The 19113-nt window shown below is 44.0% G+C and overlaps 1 protein-coding gene across 3 annotated transcripts in view; it reads right to left on the reverse strand.

Moving 5' to 3' along the window:
- Positions 1 to 2012: 2012 nt before the first annotated feature.
- RABGEF1 (RAB guanine nucleotide exchange factor 1) overlaps positions 2013 to 19113 on the reverse strand; it is a 36159-nt gene continuing 19058 nt past the window's right edge. For all 3 annotated transcript variants that reach the window (XM_044283818.1, XM_044283819.1, XM_044283817.1), the window contains 6 exons: positions 12579 to 12745; positions 10003 to 10084; positions 9340 to 9472; positions 9104 to 9195; positions 6821 to 7077; positions 2013 to 5635 (listed from right to left, as the gene is read on the reverse strand). In XM_044283818.1, coding sequence (XP_044139753.1) covers positions 5237 to 5635; positions 6821 to 7077; positions 9104 to 9195; positions 9340 to 9472; positions 10003 to 10084; positions 12579 to 12745 — 1130 coding nt within the window. In that variant the 3' untranslated portion in view covers positions 2013 to 5236. The remainder of the gene's footprint in view (positions 5636 to 6820; positions 7078 to 9103; positions 9196 to 9339; positions 9473 to 10002; positions 10085 to 12578; positions 12746 to 19113) is intronic.

A 19113-nucleotide genomic window follows, 5' to 3' on the forward strand; every position in this document is an offset into this window, starting at 1 on the left:
ATGGATCGGATCCGCAAAACACATACGGACGTCTGAATGGAGCCTTACAGGGGGGTGGTCAATGACAGGGGGGGTGATCAGGGAGTCTATATGGGGTGATCAGGGGTTAATAAGTGACGGGGGGGGGGGTGTAGTGCAGTGTAGTGGTGTTACTTTACAGCGCTACCTGTGTCCTCTGGTTGTTGATCCAAACAAAAGGGACCACCAGAGGACCAGATAGCAGGTATATTAGACGCTGTTATCAAAACAGCGTCTAATATACCTGTTAGGGGTTAAAAAAAAAAAAACGCATCTACAGCCTGCCAGCGAACGATCGCCGCTGGCAGGCTGTAGATCCAGTCTCTTACCTTCCGATCCTGTGAACGCGCCGGATGCGTCCAGGAGGAATGAATCGACCACCTCCAGGACGCATCCGTGCGTTAGGCGGTCCTGGGGTGGTTAAGAAATCTGCTACCTTGTTTTCCGTCCCATTTAGATGTACCGCCGTGATGGATAGAAAGCAAGGAATTACAAGAGAAAAAATGTCTGCGGCCAACAGCATAAGAGTTTCTGATTTGATTCCACCTTGTCTGTTCAAATAGAAAACGACTGTGGCGTTGTCCGAATGTCTTTTTATAGCTTTCCCCTGAATTAAAGAAAGAAATTCCTTTAAGGCAAGAAGAACTGCTCTCATTTCGCTCATGTTTTAAGAGTCTTGACTCTCCTCCTTTTTTCATACGCCTTGTCGTAGGTTTCCCTGACAATAGGCCCCCCAGCCTAAAGGACTTGCATTGGTGGTAAGGGTTACAAAATTCTGTTGGTTCCAAGGGAGACCTTGGGGACAGATTTACAGGATTCAGCCACCAGCGTAAAGATTGAATTACCTGAGGGGTGAGTGTGAGTGGTGCATCTAGTGGAAAAAGGGCGCCCCGCCATTCTTTCAGGATTTGCCACTGGAGGGGTCTGGAGTGAAGCTGGTGGTCTAGGGGTCATGCTCCTCCTTAAGAGCTCTCCACAAAAATTCCTGTTTCGTGTCCTGGATAGAGGCGGTCTCTCAAGGGTACTGTCATGGACGTTCAGTTGATCTTTATAAAAAATGTTCAGCCGTTTTAAAGATACAAGGGTTAAAAAAAAACCTGTCTATTTGCAGACTGTTATTCCATCACTGATGGCTCATGTGAAGCCCTATCTCTGACCTCCTAAACACTCATTATAGCCAAACTCTTATCAAACTGATAATAATAGGGCTTAAATGAATGGAGATCAGAGACAAGGCTGATGGAAATGACAAGTACTCTGCAAACTGACTCATTTTTTAACCCATGTATCTTAAAAACAGCTGAACACTTTTCATAAAGACACATTGAAAAAAAAAAAATTTGTAAAATGCAATCGTAAAAAAAAAAAAACTGCCTTAGGGCTCATGCCCATGACCGTGCTGCGGGACCCAATGCACGGTCACTAGATGTGTGAACTCCGTTTGTGGACCCACTGACTTGAATAGGTCCGCGATCTGCAACATGCAGCCAAAGATAGGACATGTTAGATGGGACATGTCCTATCTTTGGCTACATCTTGTGGATCGCACACTCATTGAAATCATTGGGTCTAAACTGCATGCGGCCAGCGCCCGTGTTTTGTAGATCTGCAGTTTGCGGCCTGCCAAACAGGCATGGCCATCACACGGTTGTGTGAATGTGGCCTTAGGCTGAACTCACACATGCTATTTGTGTTGCAGATTTTCAATCCAAATGCAAGAGATAAAACCAGACTAAGGCGGATCAGCCTTTCCATTATTTATTTTTTTCCTTTCTTTTAAAGTGAACACGGCTAAACAGCAATACCAAACGCAACCTGTGGTGCTGTTTTTGGAAGAAAGTTGCCATGTTTTCCTAAGGGCTCATGCACATGAACGTATTTTCCTTCCGTGGCCGTTTTTATTTTATTTTTTTGCGGACCGCAAAATACATACGTTCGTGTGCATAAGCCCTAATCCTGGACATTCCCTGTAAGTAAGTAAAAACATCGACACCTTGAGCCTTCTTGATTTATTAGGGATCTGACATTAACTTCCGACATGACAACAATCACTTCTTGCTTACATGTTATATTGCTTGCTTGGCGAATCCACAGAAAGGTATCAACCCTAAACTGCTTGCTTCCGGTATTTACATGTGTCCAATTTCTAAAGCATCTCCTTATATAATTCTCATTACATTACTACAGCATAAGAAGGTAGCAACACGCTGGAGGTTTGGTAGATGAAACAACCGAATGGATAAATATACGGAATCAATCCAAATGATGAGATCACTAAATAAAATGATCTGCAGTACCTACTGGAGTCAGGGGTTAAAGCCTAACTGATCAGTGCTGCTCCTCCACCAGTCTCAGTACTGGGGTCATGGGAACAGAACATACGTACCCTCAAGGAACAAGTCCATGGAGCTCCTGTACAACCTATAGAAAAATAAATATATAATGGACAAAGCCATTTTTAAACTAACTAAATATTTCCGATACCGTAATTCCCTCATATAACACTAACAAAATTCATCTGGAACTGGGAATGTTTTGACCAATTGGGGACGAACACGTGAGAAGAAATAAAATTTCCCACAGCAGCCCTTCAAGGATTTATCAAGTTCTCAGTGGTGAGAGGAATGGGGTTGTCGTGATCGTCGAACACAGCTCAGAACACAGTCACTAGGCTGCTGACGGGGACAGCAGCCAGAGGAATCTAGTCTTTGGTTAAAGGGGTTGTGGAGTGCAGTAATACTGGTGACTTATCCTCAGGGTAGGTCATCAATATCAGATCTGACCCCCCTGCCAATCAGCTGTTGGAAGGGGTCTGGCGCTGCTGCTTCCTCTTTAAACTTTACCTGAGCGTCGACTGCTTTGCAGTGGTGGAGCAGTGTAATTACAACTGCTCCGTTCCATTCATGGCCACTACAAAGGCGCGCAGGTAAACTTTGAAGAGGAAGTAGCACTCCCACAAGCGCCGTGACCCCAAACAGCTAGTCGGCAGGGGGTGCTGGGAGTCAGCCCCCTGCCGATCTGATATTGATGACCTAGGTCATAAATATTACCTCACTGCTCAACCAAAGGTCAACCTTCACTTTAGGTACCAGATTTGTGCCAGTAAGTTTCTACACAGAGGCTTTAAGACCCTAAAGTGGGTTTCTGGACAAAAAACACAGATCCTTGGTGCTCCTGTACCAGCGCTGCCTGGTTCTCCACCGCTCTCTGCTTCCTCGTCCAGCAATGACGTTCCAACAAAGAGGCATGTGACTGCTACAGCCAATCACCAGCTGTATCTGGTCACCAATGAACCAGTGACTGGCTGCAGCGGTCACATGCCTCTGTATCAAGATGTCATCAAAGGACCAGAAAGCAGAGAACCAGGTGGTTTTAATGTAGAAGCAATGGCAGATCGATAAGGCGAGCATTGTGTTTTATTTTTCTAAACAGCAATAGTTTCAAACTTGTTTAGGGGCACAGACAACCCACACAACACATACTGCATATAAAGGGACTGCCTCTTTAGCAGTCTCCATGTATTGCAGCTAGTAAAATGGCAGCGTGCACTGTTGCGATTGAGCATATTAAAGAAGGAAAGTTTTCTTTTTGTGACACCCCAGGTAAAAAGCCAAAAATCTGGCTTTTGCATGCAATGAAGGTGCCCTCTCCAACATGGCACCTACTGTCCAAGCAGAAGATTCCTGCATTCTGGCTATAAACTCAGGTCCCAAGCCGCCGTTGCCCTGTCCTTCTTGTGAACATGTATAGGAAATAACAGTTATCCCTGCATAAGCACAATGAGTTGTTTCCTATACATGTTCCCAGGCAGGTCATGACAACCACTGCATGGGACCTGGGCATACAAGGTGGCTGCAGGAGCGGTCTACAAAAAGAAACCCATGGATCTCACAATAGGAAAGGACCCTTTAGGTTACACTCAAGTTTAGGTGGATGTCTCTTCTCTGGGAAAGACATTGGGTATACACAGAATTAAATGCACAAGACTACCTAAGGTTAGTAGTCCGTATTACTAGTTATACCGAACACGTTCTCTGTAAAATAATAAGCACTGGAATGTTTAAAAAAAAAAATCTTTTCAATACTTTGAGTATTATGTCTACATCTGCCATGTGCAAATTTAGTCTAAAACCCCAAAATCCCTGCTCCTAAACAGCATATATCTTCAGCTTATAATTGTGTGGAGGAATAGCAAGAAAGAGGCTTTAAAGGGTCATTAACTTTTCAAAAAAACTTTTGATATGTCAGAGAGAGAAGTCAGAGTCTGAGCCCTGAGACCCCCAACAGTCCCCCAGTCCCTAGAATGGGTGAAGAGAAGAGTGCACATATTGCGCACTCTCGCCGCTGCATGAGACAAGCTCCATAGAATTCTATGGGCCCATCTCAACTCCGTCCTCAGCGATGAGGAGAGAGAGCACAATATGTGCACCCCCCCATTCTAGGGATCGGTGGGTGTCTCAGTGCTCAGGCACCATCTAAACTTCTGATATGTTTCTATGACATATCAAAAGCTTTTTAAAAAGTTAGTGACCGTTTAAAGGATCAGGATGACAGAATTATCTTAAAAGGTGCAAAGTATATATCGGATATGAATAATAATCTATAAAATACTATGATGCGGAGCTGAGCCCACTGCAATACGGATTTAGACGGGTGGAAAATGTATTTTACTTACTAAGTTTGACAAAAATTATACCTAGATTTTTATTCTCCTAGTGTAACCAGCGGCATAACCCCCATCAATGTTCTCCACGGGGGTACGCTGGTGTAATACCCAAGAGGTCAAAAAGTCCATGGTGGAACACTGTAAAATCAGGTGGGGAGGGTAGCAGAGATGGGGGCAGATGACAAAATAGCCTTTGGACAAGCAGCCACGAAAAGGCAAAATAATAACCTTGTTCCAAACATATGAAGGAGACGGCAGCAAGACTCTCAAGATGTTACCTCCAAAAAGGCAGAGAAGATACAGAGGACTGTTTAGGGTTTAAACGTCAATTTAGTGGTTGGTAGATCCGTCCTTGTGAAAAATACAAGAGACTCACGATTGCCCTGATGTCTCAAGATAATAAATAGATTACACTGAAAGTCTGAGTAAACCTTGGGCCAAAATATGAACTTCATTTCATAATCTTTGACCTTTCAAGTCCACAATAAGCTGACCCAGAGCTGCCCCATAAATCAAGGTAAAAAGAAGTTCAGTGAGTAATAATGATGATGATTATCCTGCATAGACCTGTGGCTGCAGTGGTGGGGGCAGACGGTCGTCCTCCACGTTCTCAGAATCAATAGAGGCCAGAGCCTGGCTGTTAGTCTTTATGTATAACGGGTATTTTTCCACAATATCCTGGACTTCACGGGTTACATCTTCCGTCCAATCAATCAAGTCCTTCTCTAACTTCTTGGCTTCTGTCACAATGCGTTCTTGCCTCTCTGACAGCTGGGAGAGCAGTTCTAGGTTCCTGTGCATCTGTTTCACTCCTGGGCACGTATCCGCATCCCAGATATCAGAGTCTTGTTTTTTCGGAGACGCCTGGCCAGACATGTACCTGCTGAACTCTTCCTCGCTGAGGTTAAGAGACTGGGCATCCAGCTTCTCAATGAAGGCTATAGCGCAGCACTGTGGAGGAGACATAGAACTGTCATGAGGAGTGTGTACAACAGTATTTTCATTTTAAACAGAATTACTTTATTTCAGGTACGTCCACCTGGGGTGGCTTTTCCTGCAGATTTGCAGCAGAGTTCACTGTGCATTGTAAAGGGTGAAATCCAAAGTGGAAATTCGCAGCATAAATTCTATGGGTTTAAAATCAGCACTGAATGTCAATTTTTGCTGTGGATTTTTTTGCACAGCATGCGGATAAAATTTCTTAAAATTTATCCACTTTGCTAGTACTGTAAAACGCTGCATAATCACCTTTACATTCCGTGTGAATGTACCTTTAAATAGCTAAATCTGAAATGGAAAATAGTCCATTCAAGAGCTCTTGCCTTACCAATACTCCATGTCCCCATTTTGTTTAAAACATATGTTGTGGTGGATACACCACTCGTGGCATGTGCATTAGGTGGTCTCACATGTGCAGTTCTCTGTCTCTCTCTCTTTGGACCTACAATGCTCTTTGCCTGCTCTCTCCAGTATGTGCGCCTTCTGCTTCCGGCTCCGTCCACTGTTGTGTTTTTGGTGGCCACCAGGTGTTGGACCCCTGACATTCTGATACTGATGTCCTATCCAGAGGAAAGGTCATCAATACTGAATAATCTCTTTAAGGTATATTAACACGCACAATTTGGGTCAGATTTTGTTCAGTACCAGGAGTGGATAAAAAAAGAGAAGTCCTATCTGTACTTTACACTTTCTCTTCTTTTAGGATCTACAACCTGGATTTAAAAATTGCATCAAAGATTCCGATCAAAACCTGCATATGTGAATATACCCTAACAATACTGCACCTACAAAATACAGACACTCTAGACCGGGAATCAGCAACCTCCAGCACTCTAGCTGTTCGTAGACTACAACTCCCAGAATCCTCTTTTCACTTCAATGGGAGTTACAAGAACAGCCCAGCAAATGTGCATGCTGGGAGTTGTAGTTTCGCAGCGGCTGGAGTGCCGAAGGTTGCCAATCCCTGCTCTAGATTATAGCATATTTATGTGTTCAAGCGTGTTTGGCTCACAGAATCGGAAGCATAAAGAGGATCATATGACAAACAAAGGAACGGAAAGGGAAAGAAGGGAGGAAGGAAAGAAAGAAATAACATATATACATATTCCAGTAACACAAACCAAGATGACCACTCACCAAGTTAGTGAAATAGTACCCATCCTCACCAGTCATCAGTCGGCTTGGATTACAGAATCTGGTGATGTACTGGATGTTAGACTGCAGACGTGGCGGATTTGCTTTAAGTACAATGTAGATCAGTGTGGGGAGGAAGTCATCTGCAGACGCAGGTTCATTTTTCGTGGTCCTAATCGCATTAAAGATTTGTTTACTGCACCCAGTGATACATGCAAGCTTATCACGAGGAATCCGCTTTGAGTCCATTTCTATGATATCTACATAATAAGGAGACATGGGTGACATTAATTCCCAGAGTTACACAATTTCTACAGGTTTGCACAGTCAGGCTGATATGTGAACATTCTTATCTCTTCGGGTGCAGCATAAAGTAGTTCCTGACTATGATTTCAGCATTGTATTACGTATGTGTTATGTAGAACTCAGGCCATTTGTTGCAGCGCGATGCCAGTGTTGTGCATGGCTTCCTCAAACACTGGATCGGTGGGGGTTCAGGGAGTCAGACCCTCGCTGATCTCATACTGATGACTTATCGTGAGGATAGGTCATCAGTATGTAAATCTCAGAAAGGCTAGTCAAGAGCAATGCGACTGAAAACAGATCTGCCGGTATAAATGGGCAAACTGCTGATACAGGGAATAATCTATATTACATGGGCATACTGCACACCATTGGGGGAGGTCAACACTAAACCTACATAGATTGTATACCACTTTAGGTTATCTATGCACAGTGCCAGGTCAGGTCCAATATGTTTCTACACCCCCTTTCTTCTAGGCCACATATTGGACACACCAGCCCATAGGATCAGATATTTCACTTTCCACATCTGACGTTCTACTTTGCCATGTGATGGTGATTATGCACTTCACCATGATTTAAGCTCAGTTTCCACATTCAGGTTTTTAGATGCAGTTCTTAAATCCAAAATCAGGGGTGGACTATAAAAGGAGAGAACATATAAAGGACAGATATTAGCACTCCTCTTTTTTCCAATCCACTCCTCCAAAAACTGCATCCAAAAGCCTGAATGTACCCAGCAGTGACCTTTTCTTTACTTCTTTTGAGGTAGAATAGGAAAAAAAAAAATCTCACTCTCTACCAAGTGATTTGTACTCTTTTACATACTGTGCGGCAGGCTCTATGAGGTTTTCCACTGGTATCTGCCCCTCTCGAAACCACAAAGCTCCACTGTCCCTGTCACCAGATCACCTCAAGTCTGACTTCGGAAACCTTTGGCAATCGGCTGTTACTGCAGTCTCTCCAGCCATACATTTCAGGAGAAAAGTAGTGTTACATGGCATCCACCCATGTCATTTGTGGATAGACAGGGTCTGGCTCATGGATGGGGGACTCCACCTGTATGACTTCCTTAAAGAGTAACAAAACTTTTAATGACGTTTTTTTTTTAAATGTCCTAAAAATATTTTATTTATTGATTTTGCATTTTTACTAGAGATATTCGTCTCTAAAGAGTAGATTTCCCTGTGCGCTTTAAATTCTGTATTTTCCACACCTCAGCGTTGTATGGAGTACGGACTGTACACTTTATGAATGGGGCCGCAGAGAACGGAGTACGGGCAGGAGCACACATTGCTGCTCCTGCCTGTGCCACCCGAGGCTTACTAAATGCTGGCATAGCATATGGGTACCTTGTAACCAAGTGCTATGCCAAAATTAGCTGAGTGGAGCGGCTCCTGCCCGTGCCTGCTTCGCTAAGCTAACATGCTGGACTCTTAGCTTAGGGAATATTTCTAGTAAAAAATGCTAAATCAATAAAATAAAAAAATTATATATATATATATATATATATATATATATATATGACAAATTATTATTAGGGCATTTAAAAAAAAAAACTTCATTAAAAGTTTAGTTACTCTTTAAAGGGAATCTGTCTCCTCCGGCAACCCCAAATAAGTATAGTATTAATGTATAGAAAACCTTCCGCTGATGCTGGATCAGTAATTAGTCTGTCGATATGCGCCCCCCATTCCCACTCTGTGCCATGGAATGCATTCAGAGGACTCTTGTGCATCCGCACATAGTGGAGAGGACTCCATAAGGCCTCTCGATGCATTCTTAGGCTGGTTTGTGCGCACAGAGCAAGAGAATGGGGGTCAGTATCCACATACAAATTACTGATCTGGAGTCAGCAGCAGATTTTCTATACATGTATACTTAATAGCGCTTTCCTGAGGTGACAGATTCCGTTTAATTGGGCATATTGAAAAGCTTTGTGTCTGTGAGAAAACCCCTTCAATAACAATTTGTCACACTGACCTGTTATTGCCTTTACCACCATATCTGAGACTTCTGGAATATCCTCATTTACAGGAACACAGAGCATCTGTAGTGTTACCCAATGTAGAGCCCTAAGGAACAAACAAGGATAGGACATGTACAGGTTACAAGATGAACACATTTAATGAGAGCATGTGCGATATCGGGCCTGAAAGAGAGCAAAAGAAAAAAAAAACTAAGTACAAAGGCCCTTACTGAAGGGACATTATCCTCACCGGATTCTCTTTTGCACAGTTAGGTCTTTCTTCTCATCATCAGTAGTCTCGGGACAAAATACATGCTTGTAGAGGCGAGTCATGATGAACTTCTCTATCTGATCCATGGCTTCCTCCACTTTAATAGGGGGCACTAATTTTTAAAAGACGACACAACGGTGTTACAAAATGATAGTGAAACTGCATCTGACCAATTTTTTATTTTATGCCGCCTATCCACTGGTGGCTCATGATCTGCGTGTGCCAAGAGTGTCCTTTTGGCATTTGCCAAGCCAGCATGTGTTGCTATACTTTTTTTTTTCACTGTATGTATTAGGGTCGCAGGCTATGCTTTTCCATACAGATGCATACAGTAAAAAAAACATACCACTGAATTATTATTTTTTTTTACATAGAGGTCCTATGGATGACATACGCCACTGCACTGTGGAATACTCGGACCCTTTGTTTGGAGGTATGTGACAAGAAATGCTCTCGGGGTATACCTCACAGAAAAAGCATTGCGGCCATGTTTCATAATTACTTAACCTCACATCAAAAAAATAACAGGAATGCAGCAAACAGAAAGGAAACAAATCACGAAGCACTTCTGCTCTCCAAGAACAAAGCTCTACTGAATTGTGGTTGCTCTCTCCAATTTGCAGGTCCTATGAATGACATTACCTTTCCAATACATCTGCAGCTTGTCCGCTGTGTTCTGGTAAAAGTCCTGAGTGAACTCTGACAACTCATCAATGTTTGACTCCTGGATAACGAGAGAAAAGAAACAGAACAATGTAGGTGCATGCATGAGACATAAATTACATTTCTGACTAGAAGACATGTGGCTGTACACTACTCCATAGCATATGTAAGTGACTAAGGGTCCATTCACACGTCTGTAAGCGTTTTGCAGATCCACAAAATATGGACACCGGCAATGTGCGTTCCGCATTTTGCGGACCGCACATCGCCGGCACTATAATAGAAAATGCCTAATCTTGTCCGCAATTGCGGACAAGAATAGGACATGTTCTATTTTTTTTGGGAACGGAATTGCGGACCCGGAAGTGCGGGTTCGCAATTCTGGATCCAGGCAGCACATAGTGCAGCCCCATAGAAATGAATGGGTCCGCAATTCTGTTCAGCAAAATGCAGAACAGAATTGCAGACGTGTGAATGGAGCCTAACTTGTGCCATACAGGGTAGCAGTGTGGGCACGCAAAAGGTTATTCAGGTACAAAAAAATATTCTTCCCATGACCATAAAGGTGCCTTATATAGTACATGTAGGATATGAGCCTGGGAAAGACTGATGCACTGAGGAAAAGCAGGGGAATTATACTACTCCACCTATCCTCCAGGATAGCACCCACAGAACTCTCTCACTTGAGTTTAACAGGTCAGAAAGATTTTTTCCCAAATAGCTTCCATGTAAATGTTGGTATCCAAGTGAAATTACCTACAAAGTGTGCCCCTCAGGTGCCAAGAGTTTAATCACTAGGTCAGATGATACTTACATATCAGAAGCTCTACTCTGTATGCAGGATCTATGTGACAAATTCAATTTGGACTGTAGCTGCTGGTAAGTGATAAAGGGCATCTGTCAGGATATTTGTATTCATGAAACTGGCTGACCCGTTACATGTGCACTTAACAGCTAAAGGCATCTGTGTTGGTCCCATGTTCATATGTGCACGCATTACTGAGAAAAATGATGTTTTAATAATTGCAAATTAACATCTAGGAGTAACGGGGGCGTTACCATTACACCTAGAGGCACTGCTCTCTTTGCAACTGCTGAGTCCTCTGCACTTTGATTGACTGGGCCAGGTGTGATCACGTTTATACTGCCTGCCCCTGCCAATCAAAGTGGAGAAGACGCGGAAGTCCGGAACACCCCAGTTGCTCCTAGAGGCTCATTTGAATATATATATGTTAAAACATCCCTTTTCTCAGTAAGTCGGGCACATATAAACATGGGACCAACACAGATGCCTTCAGCTGCCAAGCGCACATGTAACAGGTCAGACATTTTCATAGGTAAAAATCTGCTGACAGATGCCCTTTGAAGACAATCCCCCAAAACCCTATTTTAAAAAGGCACCAATTTAAAGGGTGCACTGTATGTAAATGTATGTGCCTGTTGGCCAATCCGTCTATGGCTCACACTTTTGGGGTCGTAGTAGCCACTGGTTTACTCTCTAGACAGCATCTAATAGGATCTGTCCTAGTGACTGTCAAGTTATGGTGGCCTAATGGCTGCCCAACTGATGATGTGATATAAAAATGAAATAACTACATTGCAACTGTATGCAATATTCTATGCACCTTTCTGCCATTTAGTGAAAGAGCCTTGTTTTTTAAGGCAAAACTCTTGAAATTGCATTGCAGGAAAACATAATATTGTATAATGGGTGACGTTCCAACGGGACAACCCCTGTCCATGTGACCTGTTGAGGGACCCCCTGATCAGTACTCCTCCCAAGCTCAAAGAGCCGCTATCAAGCAGCGTCTCTCTCTGGTAAATTAGGACTGCCATGTATTAAAAGGACAACCATTTAATTAATCAGTTTATGGCAATTCGCCCCAACTAAATCAGCAGATTCCTTGGGGTGTCAGCAGCTGGACCTGTGGTGATCATATTACAGCAGTTGTAAGAGATGGAAAGAAAATCTATTGGGAAAAAATATCATTCTTTCTGCACAAATCACAAAAACATTCACATGTTTGCAACCCAATAAAATACGTTACACACAATATGCCAGGGTGATCTAATTTGTATGCATAAATTCCATGAGATTTATCAGGAGGATTGAGCTGTAATGCGCAGATAAGGGTACTTTCACACTAGCGGCAGGACGGATCCGACAGGCTGTTCACCCTGTCGGATCCGTCCTGCCGCTATTTCGCTGTGCCGCCGCTCTGTCCCTATTGACTATAATGGGGACAGGGGCGGAGCTCCGGCGTAGCATGGCAGTTCGCGGTGAGAGGCCGCCGGACTAAAAAGTCAGACATGCAATACTTTTAGTCCGACGGCCTTTCGCCGTGCTGCGCCGGAGCTCTGCCCCGTCCCAATTATAGTCAATGGGGACGGAGCAGCGGTCCGGCGAAATATCGGCAGGACGGATCCGACAGGGTGAACATCCTGTCGGATCCGTCCTGCCGCTAGCCTGCCGCTAGTGTGAAAATAGCCTAATGTATAAATGTCACTAGCTGAAATACACAGAATGAATATGTCAAAGAAAAAGATCCAGATACCTTCTTGTGGTGTACGGCTTCCAAGAAGACTTTGCACTGTTTGTAGACATCATGTCCTGCTTTATGATACGTCTTTAAAAACTCTATAAAATCTTTAGACACCCGATCAGTCTCCAGGCTGAACTGGCGCGTAAGAGAAGGGCTGGGGGCTTTGGCTTCTTTCATATCTGTTTCCAAAAAATGAATATTAAAAAACACATTACTTTGGATAAACTTTACACCAAAATGTTCTGATCTGAGGCCCAAAACAGTTTTATGATTTATAAAGGTCACCCCTGAGACATTTTACAATCCCTTTATCTTTTCCTTCTGCGTTCACTTAGCTGTAATGGAATTTCATGTCATATTACACAATTTACAACACTTACAATATGGTCTGGCCGTTACAGCACAGTCACTATGCTTTCCAAGAAATATCATTCCGCAGGGCTTCCAACCTTATAAGTAAAGGGGTATTACAGCTCTTACTTATAAAGGATATCCTTTATATAAATACTACTTTCTGTATAATTTTCCTGCAGCTTCAAAATCTCTGCTTGCAGCCACTCCATAGGAACCTTCAATGGAGTAAAAATCCTGATTATGGCTCAATAGTTACAGTAAATGGATCTCGCTGCACATCTTTAGTGAATCCCCCCAGAAATATGCATGTATTACATGTGGATTTTGCTGCAGATTCACTGCAGTTTTCACCCCTCCTACATTAAAGTGGTTCTCCAAAATAATGACTTACCTGTCAACAGTACTCCGCTTCCATCACTGGGCTCCCTTCTCCTCTGTTTCCAGTCCCCACTGGTCTGGAAGTGTCATGTGCCATCTACACGGACGTCACTGCTGCCGGCAGTGGTTAGGTGCCGTTCCTGCACACGTCACTGATGAGGCCTGTGATTGGCAGGCAGCAGTGACTTAGACATATCACACTTTTGGTCAGCGGGAACAGAAGCAGAGGAGAACCAGAGTGACAGTGACAGGGGAGTCTTAACCCTGCACCCTGCCTCCTGGGTCTCTGCTATAACGGAACTGCTATAAAACTGCTGAAATCAGTCATGAAAATCAGCAAATTTTAAAGTCTAATCCTCTTCCCTCTGCAATACTCCGCTGTGCACATTTGCAGGTGCGCAAATCCACCATGTGTGAATGCACCCTTATGGTACAGTTATCAGAGATGTGTCTTATAACGAGCCATGCACATGTGTCCATCCCATGACCAAGACAGATGTCTATACACAAGGCTTCTACTGAATGACTGCAAGCAGAGATCTTGAAACTCCACGGTAGGGATACAGAAAGTATATTGTCACTATATAGTATATATATTTTATTTGTGGAGGCCGTATTACCCCTTTAAATACAGTAGGATTTTAAAAGGAACATTTTATAAGCACATTTCACGGTAATGTCTGATTATTTTCAGGTCTCTACCTAGAAACCAGAATAATGCTAAGTGAATGATTTTTTGCGGAACGATTTACTTAGCCAGACACTCAGTAAAGGTTCAGTCGCTTCATTTATCCAGTCTAAGGATAGGCAGTTGTCTACCAACCCTATGACCAGAAGAAGACCTGCCAACAGGAAACAGGCAGCACTTAGAACTACACGTGCCGAGGACTGAAGAGGTCCATACGCCTTCACTAGCTGTCTGCTGAATGTTCGGTCAGCAGACAGCTTTCTGTCCCAACTACCCCGTACACATGCATCCTCGGCTTGTCTGAGCATGTATGCGCTGTTAGTGGGGAGACAAGAAAAACCTCCGGAGTCTGGTAGCGGTTTCTGTTGCCAGAGTATAAAAAAATTAATAAAATAAAAATAAAAAAATCGAGTGTCGAAATTCAATGCGCCCCAGCATCATCCATCAGTGGAGAGTCAGGAGCTCCTCATACACATTAGGCCTCATGCAAACAACCATATTTGTTCTGCAGTCCACAAACTGAAAATCCGCAAAACACTGATCCCGACTGTGTGCATGACACCATTTTCTTTTTCCCTTCTATAGAAATGTCCTATCCTTGTCCGCAAAACAGACAAGTATAGAACATGTTCTATTTGTGGGACGGACATGCAGACATATGGATGCGGATATCACATGGTGTTCTGTCCACGTTTTCTTTTCAGCCCCCACTGAAATGAATGGGTCCGCATCCAATTTACAAACAAATGTGGATCGGATGCAGAACAAAAATACGGTTGTTTGCACAAAGCCTTAGATTGTCAGCTGAACCCACTGAAAACAGCAGGTTTGGCTGACAGTGGTCAAATACTTCTGGGGACCTTGACTTTCATGGAATGCACATACAAATCATTATGTTTACTACTGCTGCAATGCCCACAGAGCATACAGTGCCAGCACCGATATCATGTACTCATCATTACTCTTTAAGGGGCCGTGTAACAGAAAAACACTGCTGCTTTTTTTTCTCCCCAGAAGAGCGCCACTGTTGTCAACTGGGCCGCACGTGGTATTGCAGCTTGGCTTCATTTAATTGAATAGGGCTGAGCTGAAATACCAAACACTATGGGTTTGTTTCTACTATTATACAGCCCAATGAAGAATACATTTAGATGTGTTTCAAAAGTGTCCAACTATAAGGCCTGGTACTATTAAACTGAGAATCCAATTGACACAACTTCTTAATGGTTGTGCACATCACTTTAGAGACGCAAGTTTGGCGTATACACCCTATGTAATCCGACGGCTCTATTCACCCTATACAGTGGAATACGTTGGAGGCTTTCATCAGAAGTACACGTGGGGGATTCTCTAACGAATACCTCTAATATAGCCAAAAGGAGGTGTGAACAGAGCCTTATCCACCCTTCAATCAGCTGTGAGACGGAAGTCCGATGATGATGGTCACACAGATTCAATCTCTCGCCAGGAGAAGCAGGATTTCCGTCACACAAAAGATGAGACCACAGATACATGTGAACACACTCCAAGTACAGTGATAACACAGACACGTATGTTCTTATGCACCCACCTCTGAGCTTGTCATAGAGCACTTGGGTATATCGATGGAGGGGTAATGAAGTAAAACAGGACAGCGACACATTAAAACACAGAGCGGTTAATACAAATGATAAATGAACAAAGGAATGGAAGAACTGAAAGACAGCGAGCAATAAAATGTCAGGAAAAGCACACGCACTGCAAATTACTGCTAAATCTACTAGCAAAAAAAATTGCATTCAGCCATTGCTTATGTATATCTGCTTCTGGGAAAGCTGGATGCAAAAATCAACCAACATCTCCACTGCTGTAGCTCACCAGAGGATTTCCCAGCCTCCTGAATGCAGTGATACCGGGAGGGAGAGCTTTCACTAAAATTATTAAATTTACCACTATGGAAAAATCTGCTCGAACTGAAAAAAGACAGCCATACTGTTTTTCACCCAGCTTTCCCAGAAGCAGATATAGCTATAAGTACTGGTTAGAATCCGAGCACTCAAGGAGGGAAAACATGTTCTCTTAGGCCCCATGCACACGGCCGTTGTTCACAGCCGTGTGCGGGCCGTGGAACCGTGGCCTGGATCCCTCCTGAGAGCAGGAGCGCACGGCGTCACTGGTTGCTATGACGCCGTGCGCTCCCTGCTGCCGGCACAGTACAGTAATACACTGGTATAGATCATACCAGTGTATTACTGTATTGCGGCGGCAGCAGGGAGCGCACGGCGTCATAGCAACCAGTGACGCCGTGCGCTCCTGCTCTCAGGAGGGATCCAGGCCGCGGTTCCACGGCCCGCACACGGCTGTGAACAACGGCCGTGTGCATGGGGCCTTATAGTATATTTCTGGAAGAAAACAACTGACATTCAGATATCATAAAAAAAAGGAAAAAGTTCTTATGTAAAGAGGTTGCTCCATCGAGACAATTGCTGTCCACTGGACATTAGATTAGGGAGGGGGTCCGACCTCGGACCAGCCTTTGTCGGCTAGAGCTCGGGCCAAGGCTTTTACTTTTCAGGACATTGGGAAAGATGAGCGTAAGTCTGCAGCGAATTACGGTACAACACATGACGTGAAAAGGGTTTTGAAAAGGCATGAAAAAACACGCAGGTTGTGGACTGCGAAAACAGCAGCTTGTCCATTAGGCCTCATGGACACGGCCGTTATTTTGGTCCGCATCCGAGCCGCAGTTTTGGCAGCTCGGATGCGGACCTATTAGCTTCAATGGGGCCGAAAAAGATGCGGACAGCACTCCGTGTGCTGTCCGCATCCGTTGCTACGTTCTGTGGCCCCGCAAAAAACAAACAAAAAAAAAACATGTCCTATTCTTGTCTGCGCTTTGCGGACAAGAATATGCAGTTATATTAAAGGCTGTCCGTGCCGTTCCGCAAATTGCGGAACACGCACGGACGCCATCCCTGTTTTGCGAATCAGCGATTTGCGGAGCGCAAAACACACCACGGTCGTGTGCATGTAGCCTTATAGTGTGGATAGGTCGCGGATGTATAGAGGTGAAATTTACGGTGAATCTGCAGCAAAATCAATAGGGGGATGTGTGTCAAGATCAGCGGCAGCAGAAACGTTCCCCAAGCAAACAGCTCATCGATGGGAAAGCTGCATTTGCACATTTAGTGTACATGCACACGATGCGTATTATATGCGGATTTTCATGTGGAAAATCAGCGTAATACGGTACTGGCTATGTAGATGAGCTTTTCAAAATCTCTAATTTTACGTGTGGAAATTGAGCTGTGATGTGGATTTCGAAATCCGCAACACGTCAATTCTTTGTGCAGATTTTCGGTGCAGATTTCACCCTTTGCAATGCACAAACTGCACAAAATACAGTAGCTGTATATATACCCTAAATTAGGCTGTCCTAAACGGACAAACCTCTTTTGCAACGCCCCTTACCTACCAAAATAAAGTCAGGATATGTATGTACTGATGTTTCATTATATTGCTTTAAACATAAAAAGCCACCAATGCAGCATGCCTCCAAATACAGCATCAAATGCATGAATGGGAGGTAAAAGGTCTGTATCTGCAGTCATCCTGCACGTAGGGCTCCACCATGCACAAGGGGATTTACACCTGCTTTACAGGGTTGTCTCACAATGACTGGTCAGTGGCAGGAATATTGGTGGAATTGTAACGAGTCTCCAGTCCTTACACACTGCAATGCACAGACATACTGTAGAGTATACTAACACACCAGAGGCTTCAGAGCAATCACATTTTCCTTACTAAAAGCTTTTCTAAACCTAAGCAAAGCTGCTATAAAGTGAAGCTCTACCTTTACATTTGACCCATTTAAGGGAACCTGTCACTCCCATTATGCTGCCCTCTGAGTAGTGGCAGGCACTACGGTGGACTTCCATTTTTCTGTTAAAAGGGTTGTTACACTTTTTTTTCTACGTTTTAAAAAGGCAGGAAAGATGTTAAATCCATGAAAAATATATTTTTACCAGTTCTAACCCCCTTCACTCCCGCATTGTCGCTCTGGTCCTCCCAGCCACTCAAAGCTATGATGTCATACTCTTGACTTCAGTAATAGCTTGCCTGTATACCAACATGTGGCCTCAGTGATCTTGAGCTGTATACTGCTGAGACCAGTGACTGGCTGCAGCCAGCATACACAGGACGTCCTCGTTGCAGGCAACATATGTCATGGCTCCAGCAGCGGACAGTATCGGAATGGCAGCAATGGAATGGAGGGGGGGTTTGGTCTGGTGGGTATAACTTCTTTTATTATCCTAATACCTTCTAAATAATTTTACGGAGACAACCCCTATAATATGTTGACGTTTTTGAGAACTTACATCTTAGGCTACTTTCACACTAGCGTTCGGGTGTCCGCTTGTGAGCTTAGTTTGAAGGGGCTCACAAGCGGCCCCGAACGCATCCGTTCTGCCCTAATGCATTCTGAGTGGATGCGGATCCGCTCAGAATGCATCAGTCTGGCAGCGTTCAGCCTCCGCTCCGTTCAGCAGGCGGACACCTGAACGCTGCTTGCAGCGTTCGGGTGTCCGCCTGGCCGTGCGGAGGCAAGCGGATCCGTCCAGACTTACAATGTAAGTCAATGGGGACGGATCCGTTTGAATATGACACACTATGGCTCAATTTTCAAACGGATCCGTCCCCCATTGACTTTCAATGTAAAGTCTGGACGGATCCGTCTGAGGCTACTTTGACACTTAGAAATTTTTTAACCATATAATGCAGACGGATCCGTTCTGAACGGAGCCACCGTCTGCATTATATGAGCGGATCCGTCTTAGACGGATCCGCTCTGAACGCAAGTGTGAAAGTAGCCTTAATCGTAGCAGTGCACGACCAGCGAGAAGACCCTCCAGTCCCCGACTGACATCTTTCTCCTATGTCCAGTAATATAGTGGTTGGAGAGCAGAGGAGTCTGCACATCATGCACGTTCTCAAAAGATACTGAACATAGTCATATAAGCCTGTCTGTCACTACTTTATGCTGCACTCAAAGAGGGGGTTACAACAGGGGGGTCACAGGTTCCCATGAATCAGAGTAAAATAAATCTATCCAGGGTGGTTATAGACATCCATACCCTGCAATGTTGT

This window comes from Bufo gargarizans, chromosome 3, assembly GCF_014858855.1.
Source record: "Bufo gargarizans isolate SCDJY-AF-19 chromosome 3, ASM1485885v1, whole genome shotgun sequence".
NCBI lineage: Eukaryota > Metazoa > Chordata > Amphibia > Anura > Bufonidae > Bufo > Bufo gargarizans.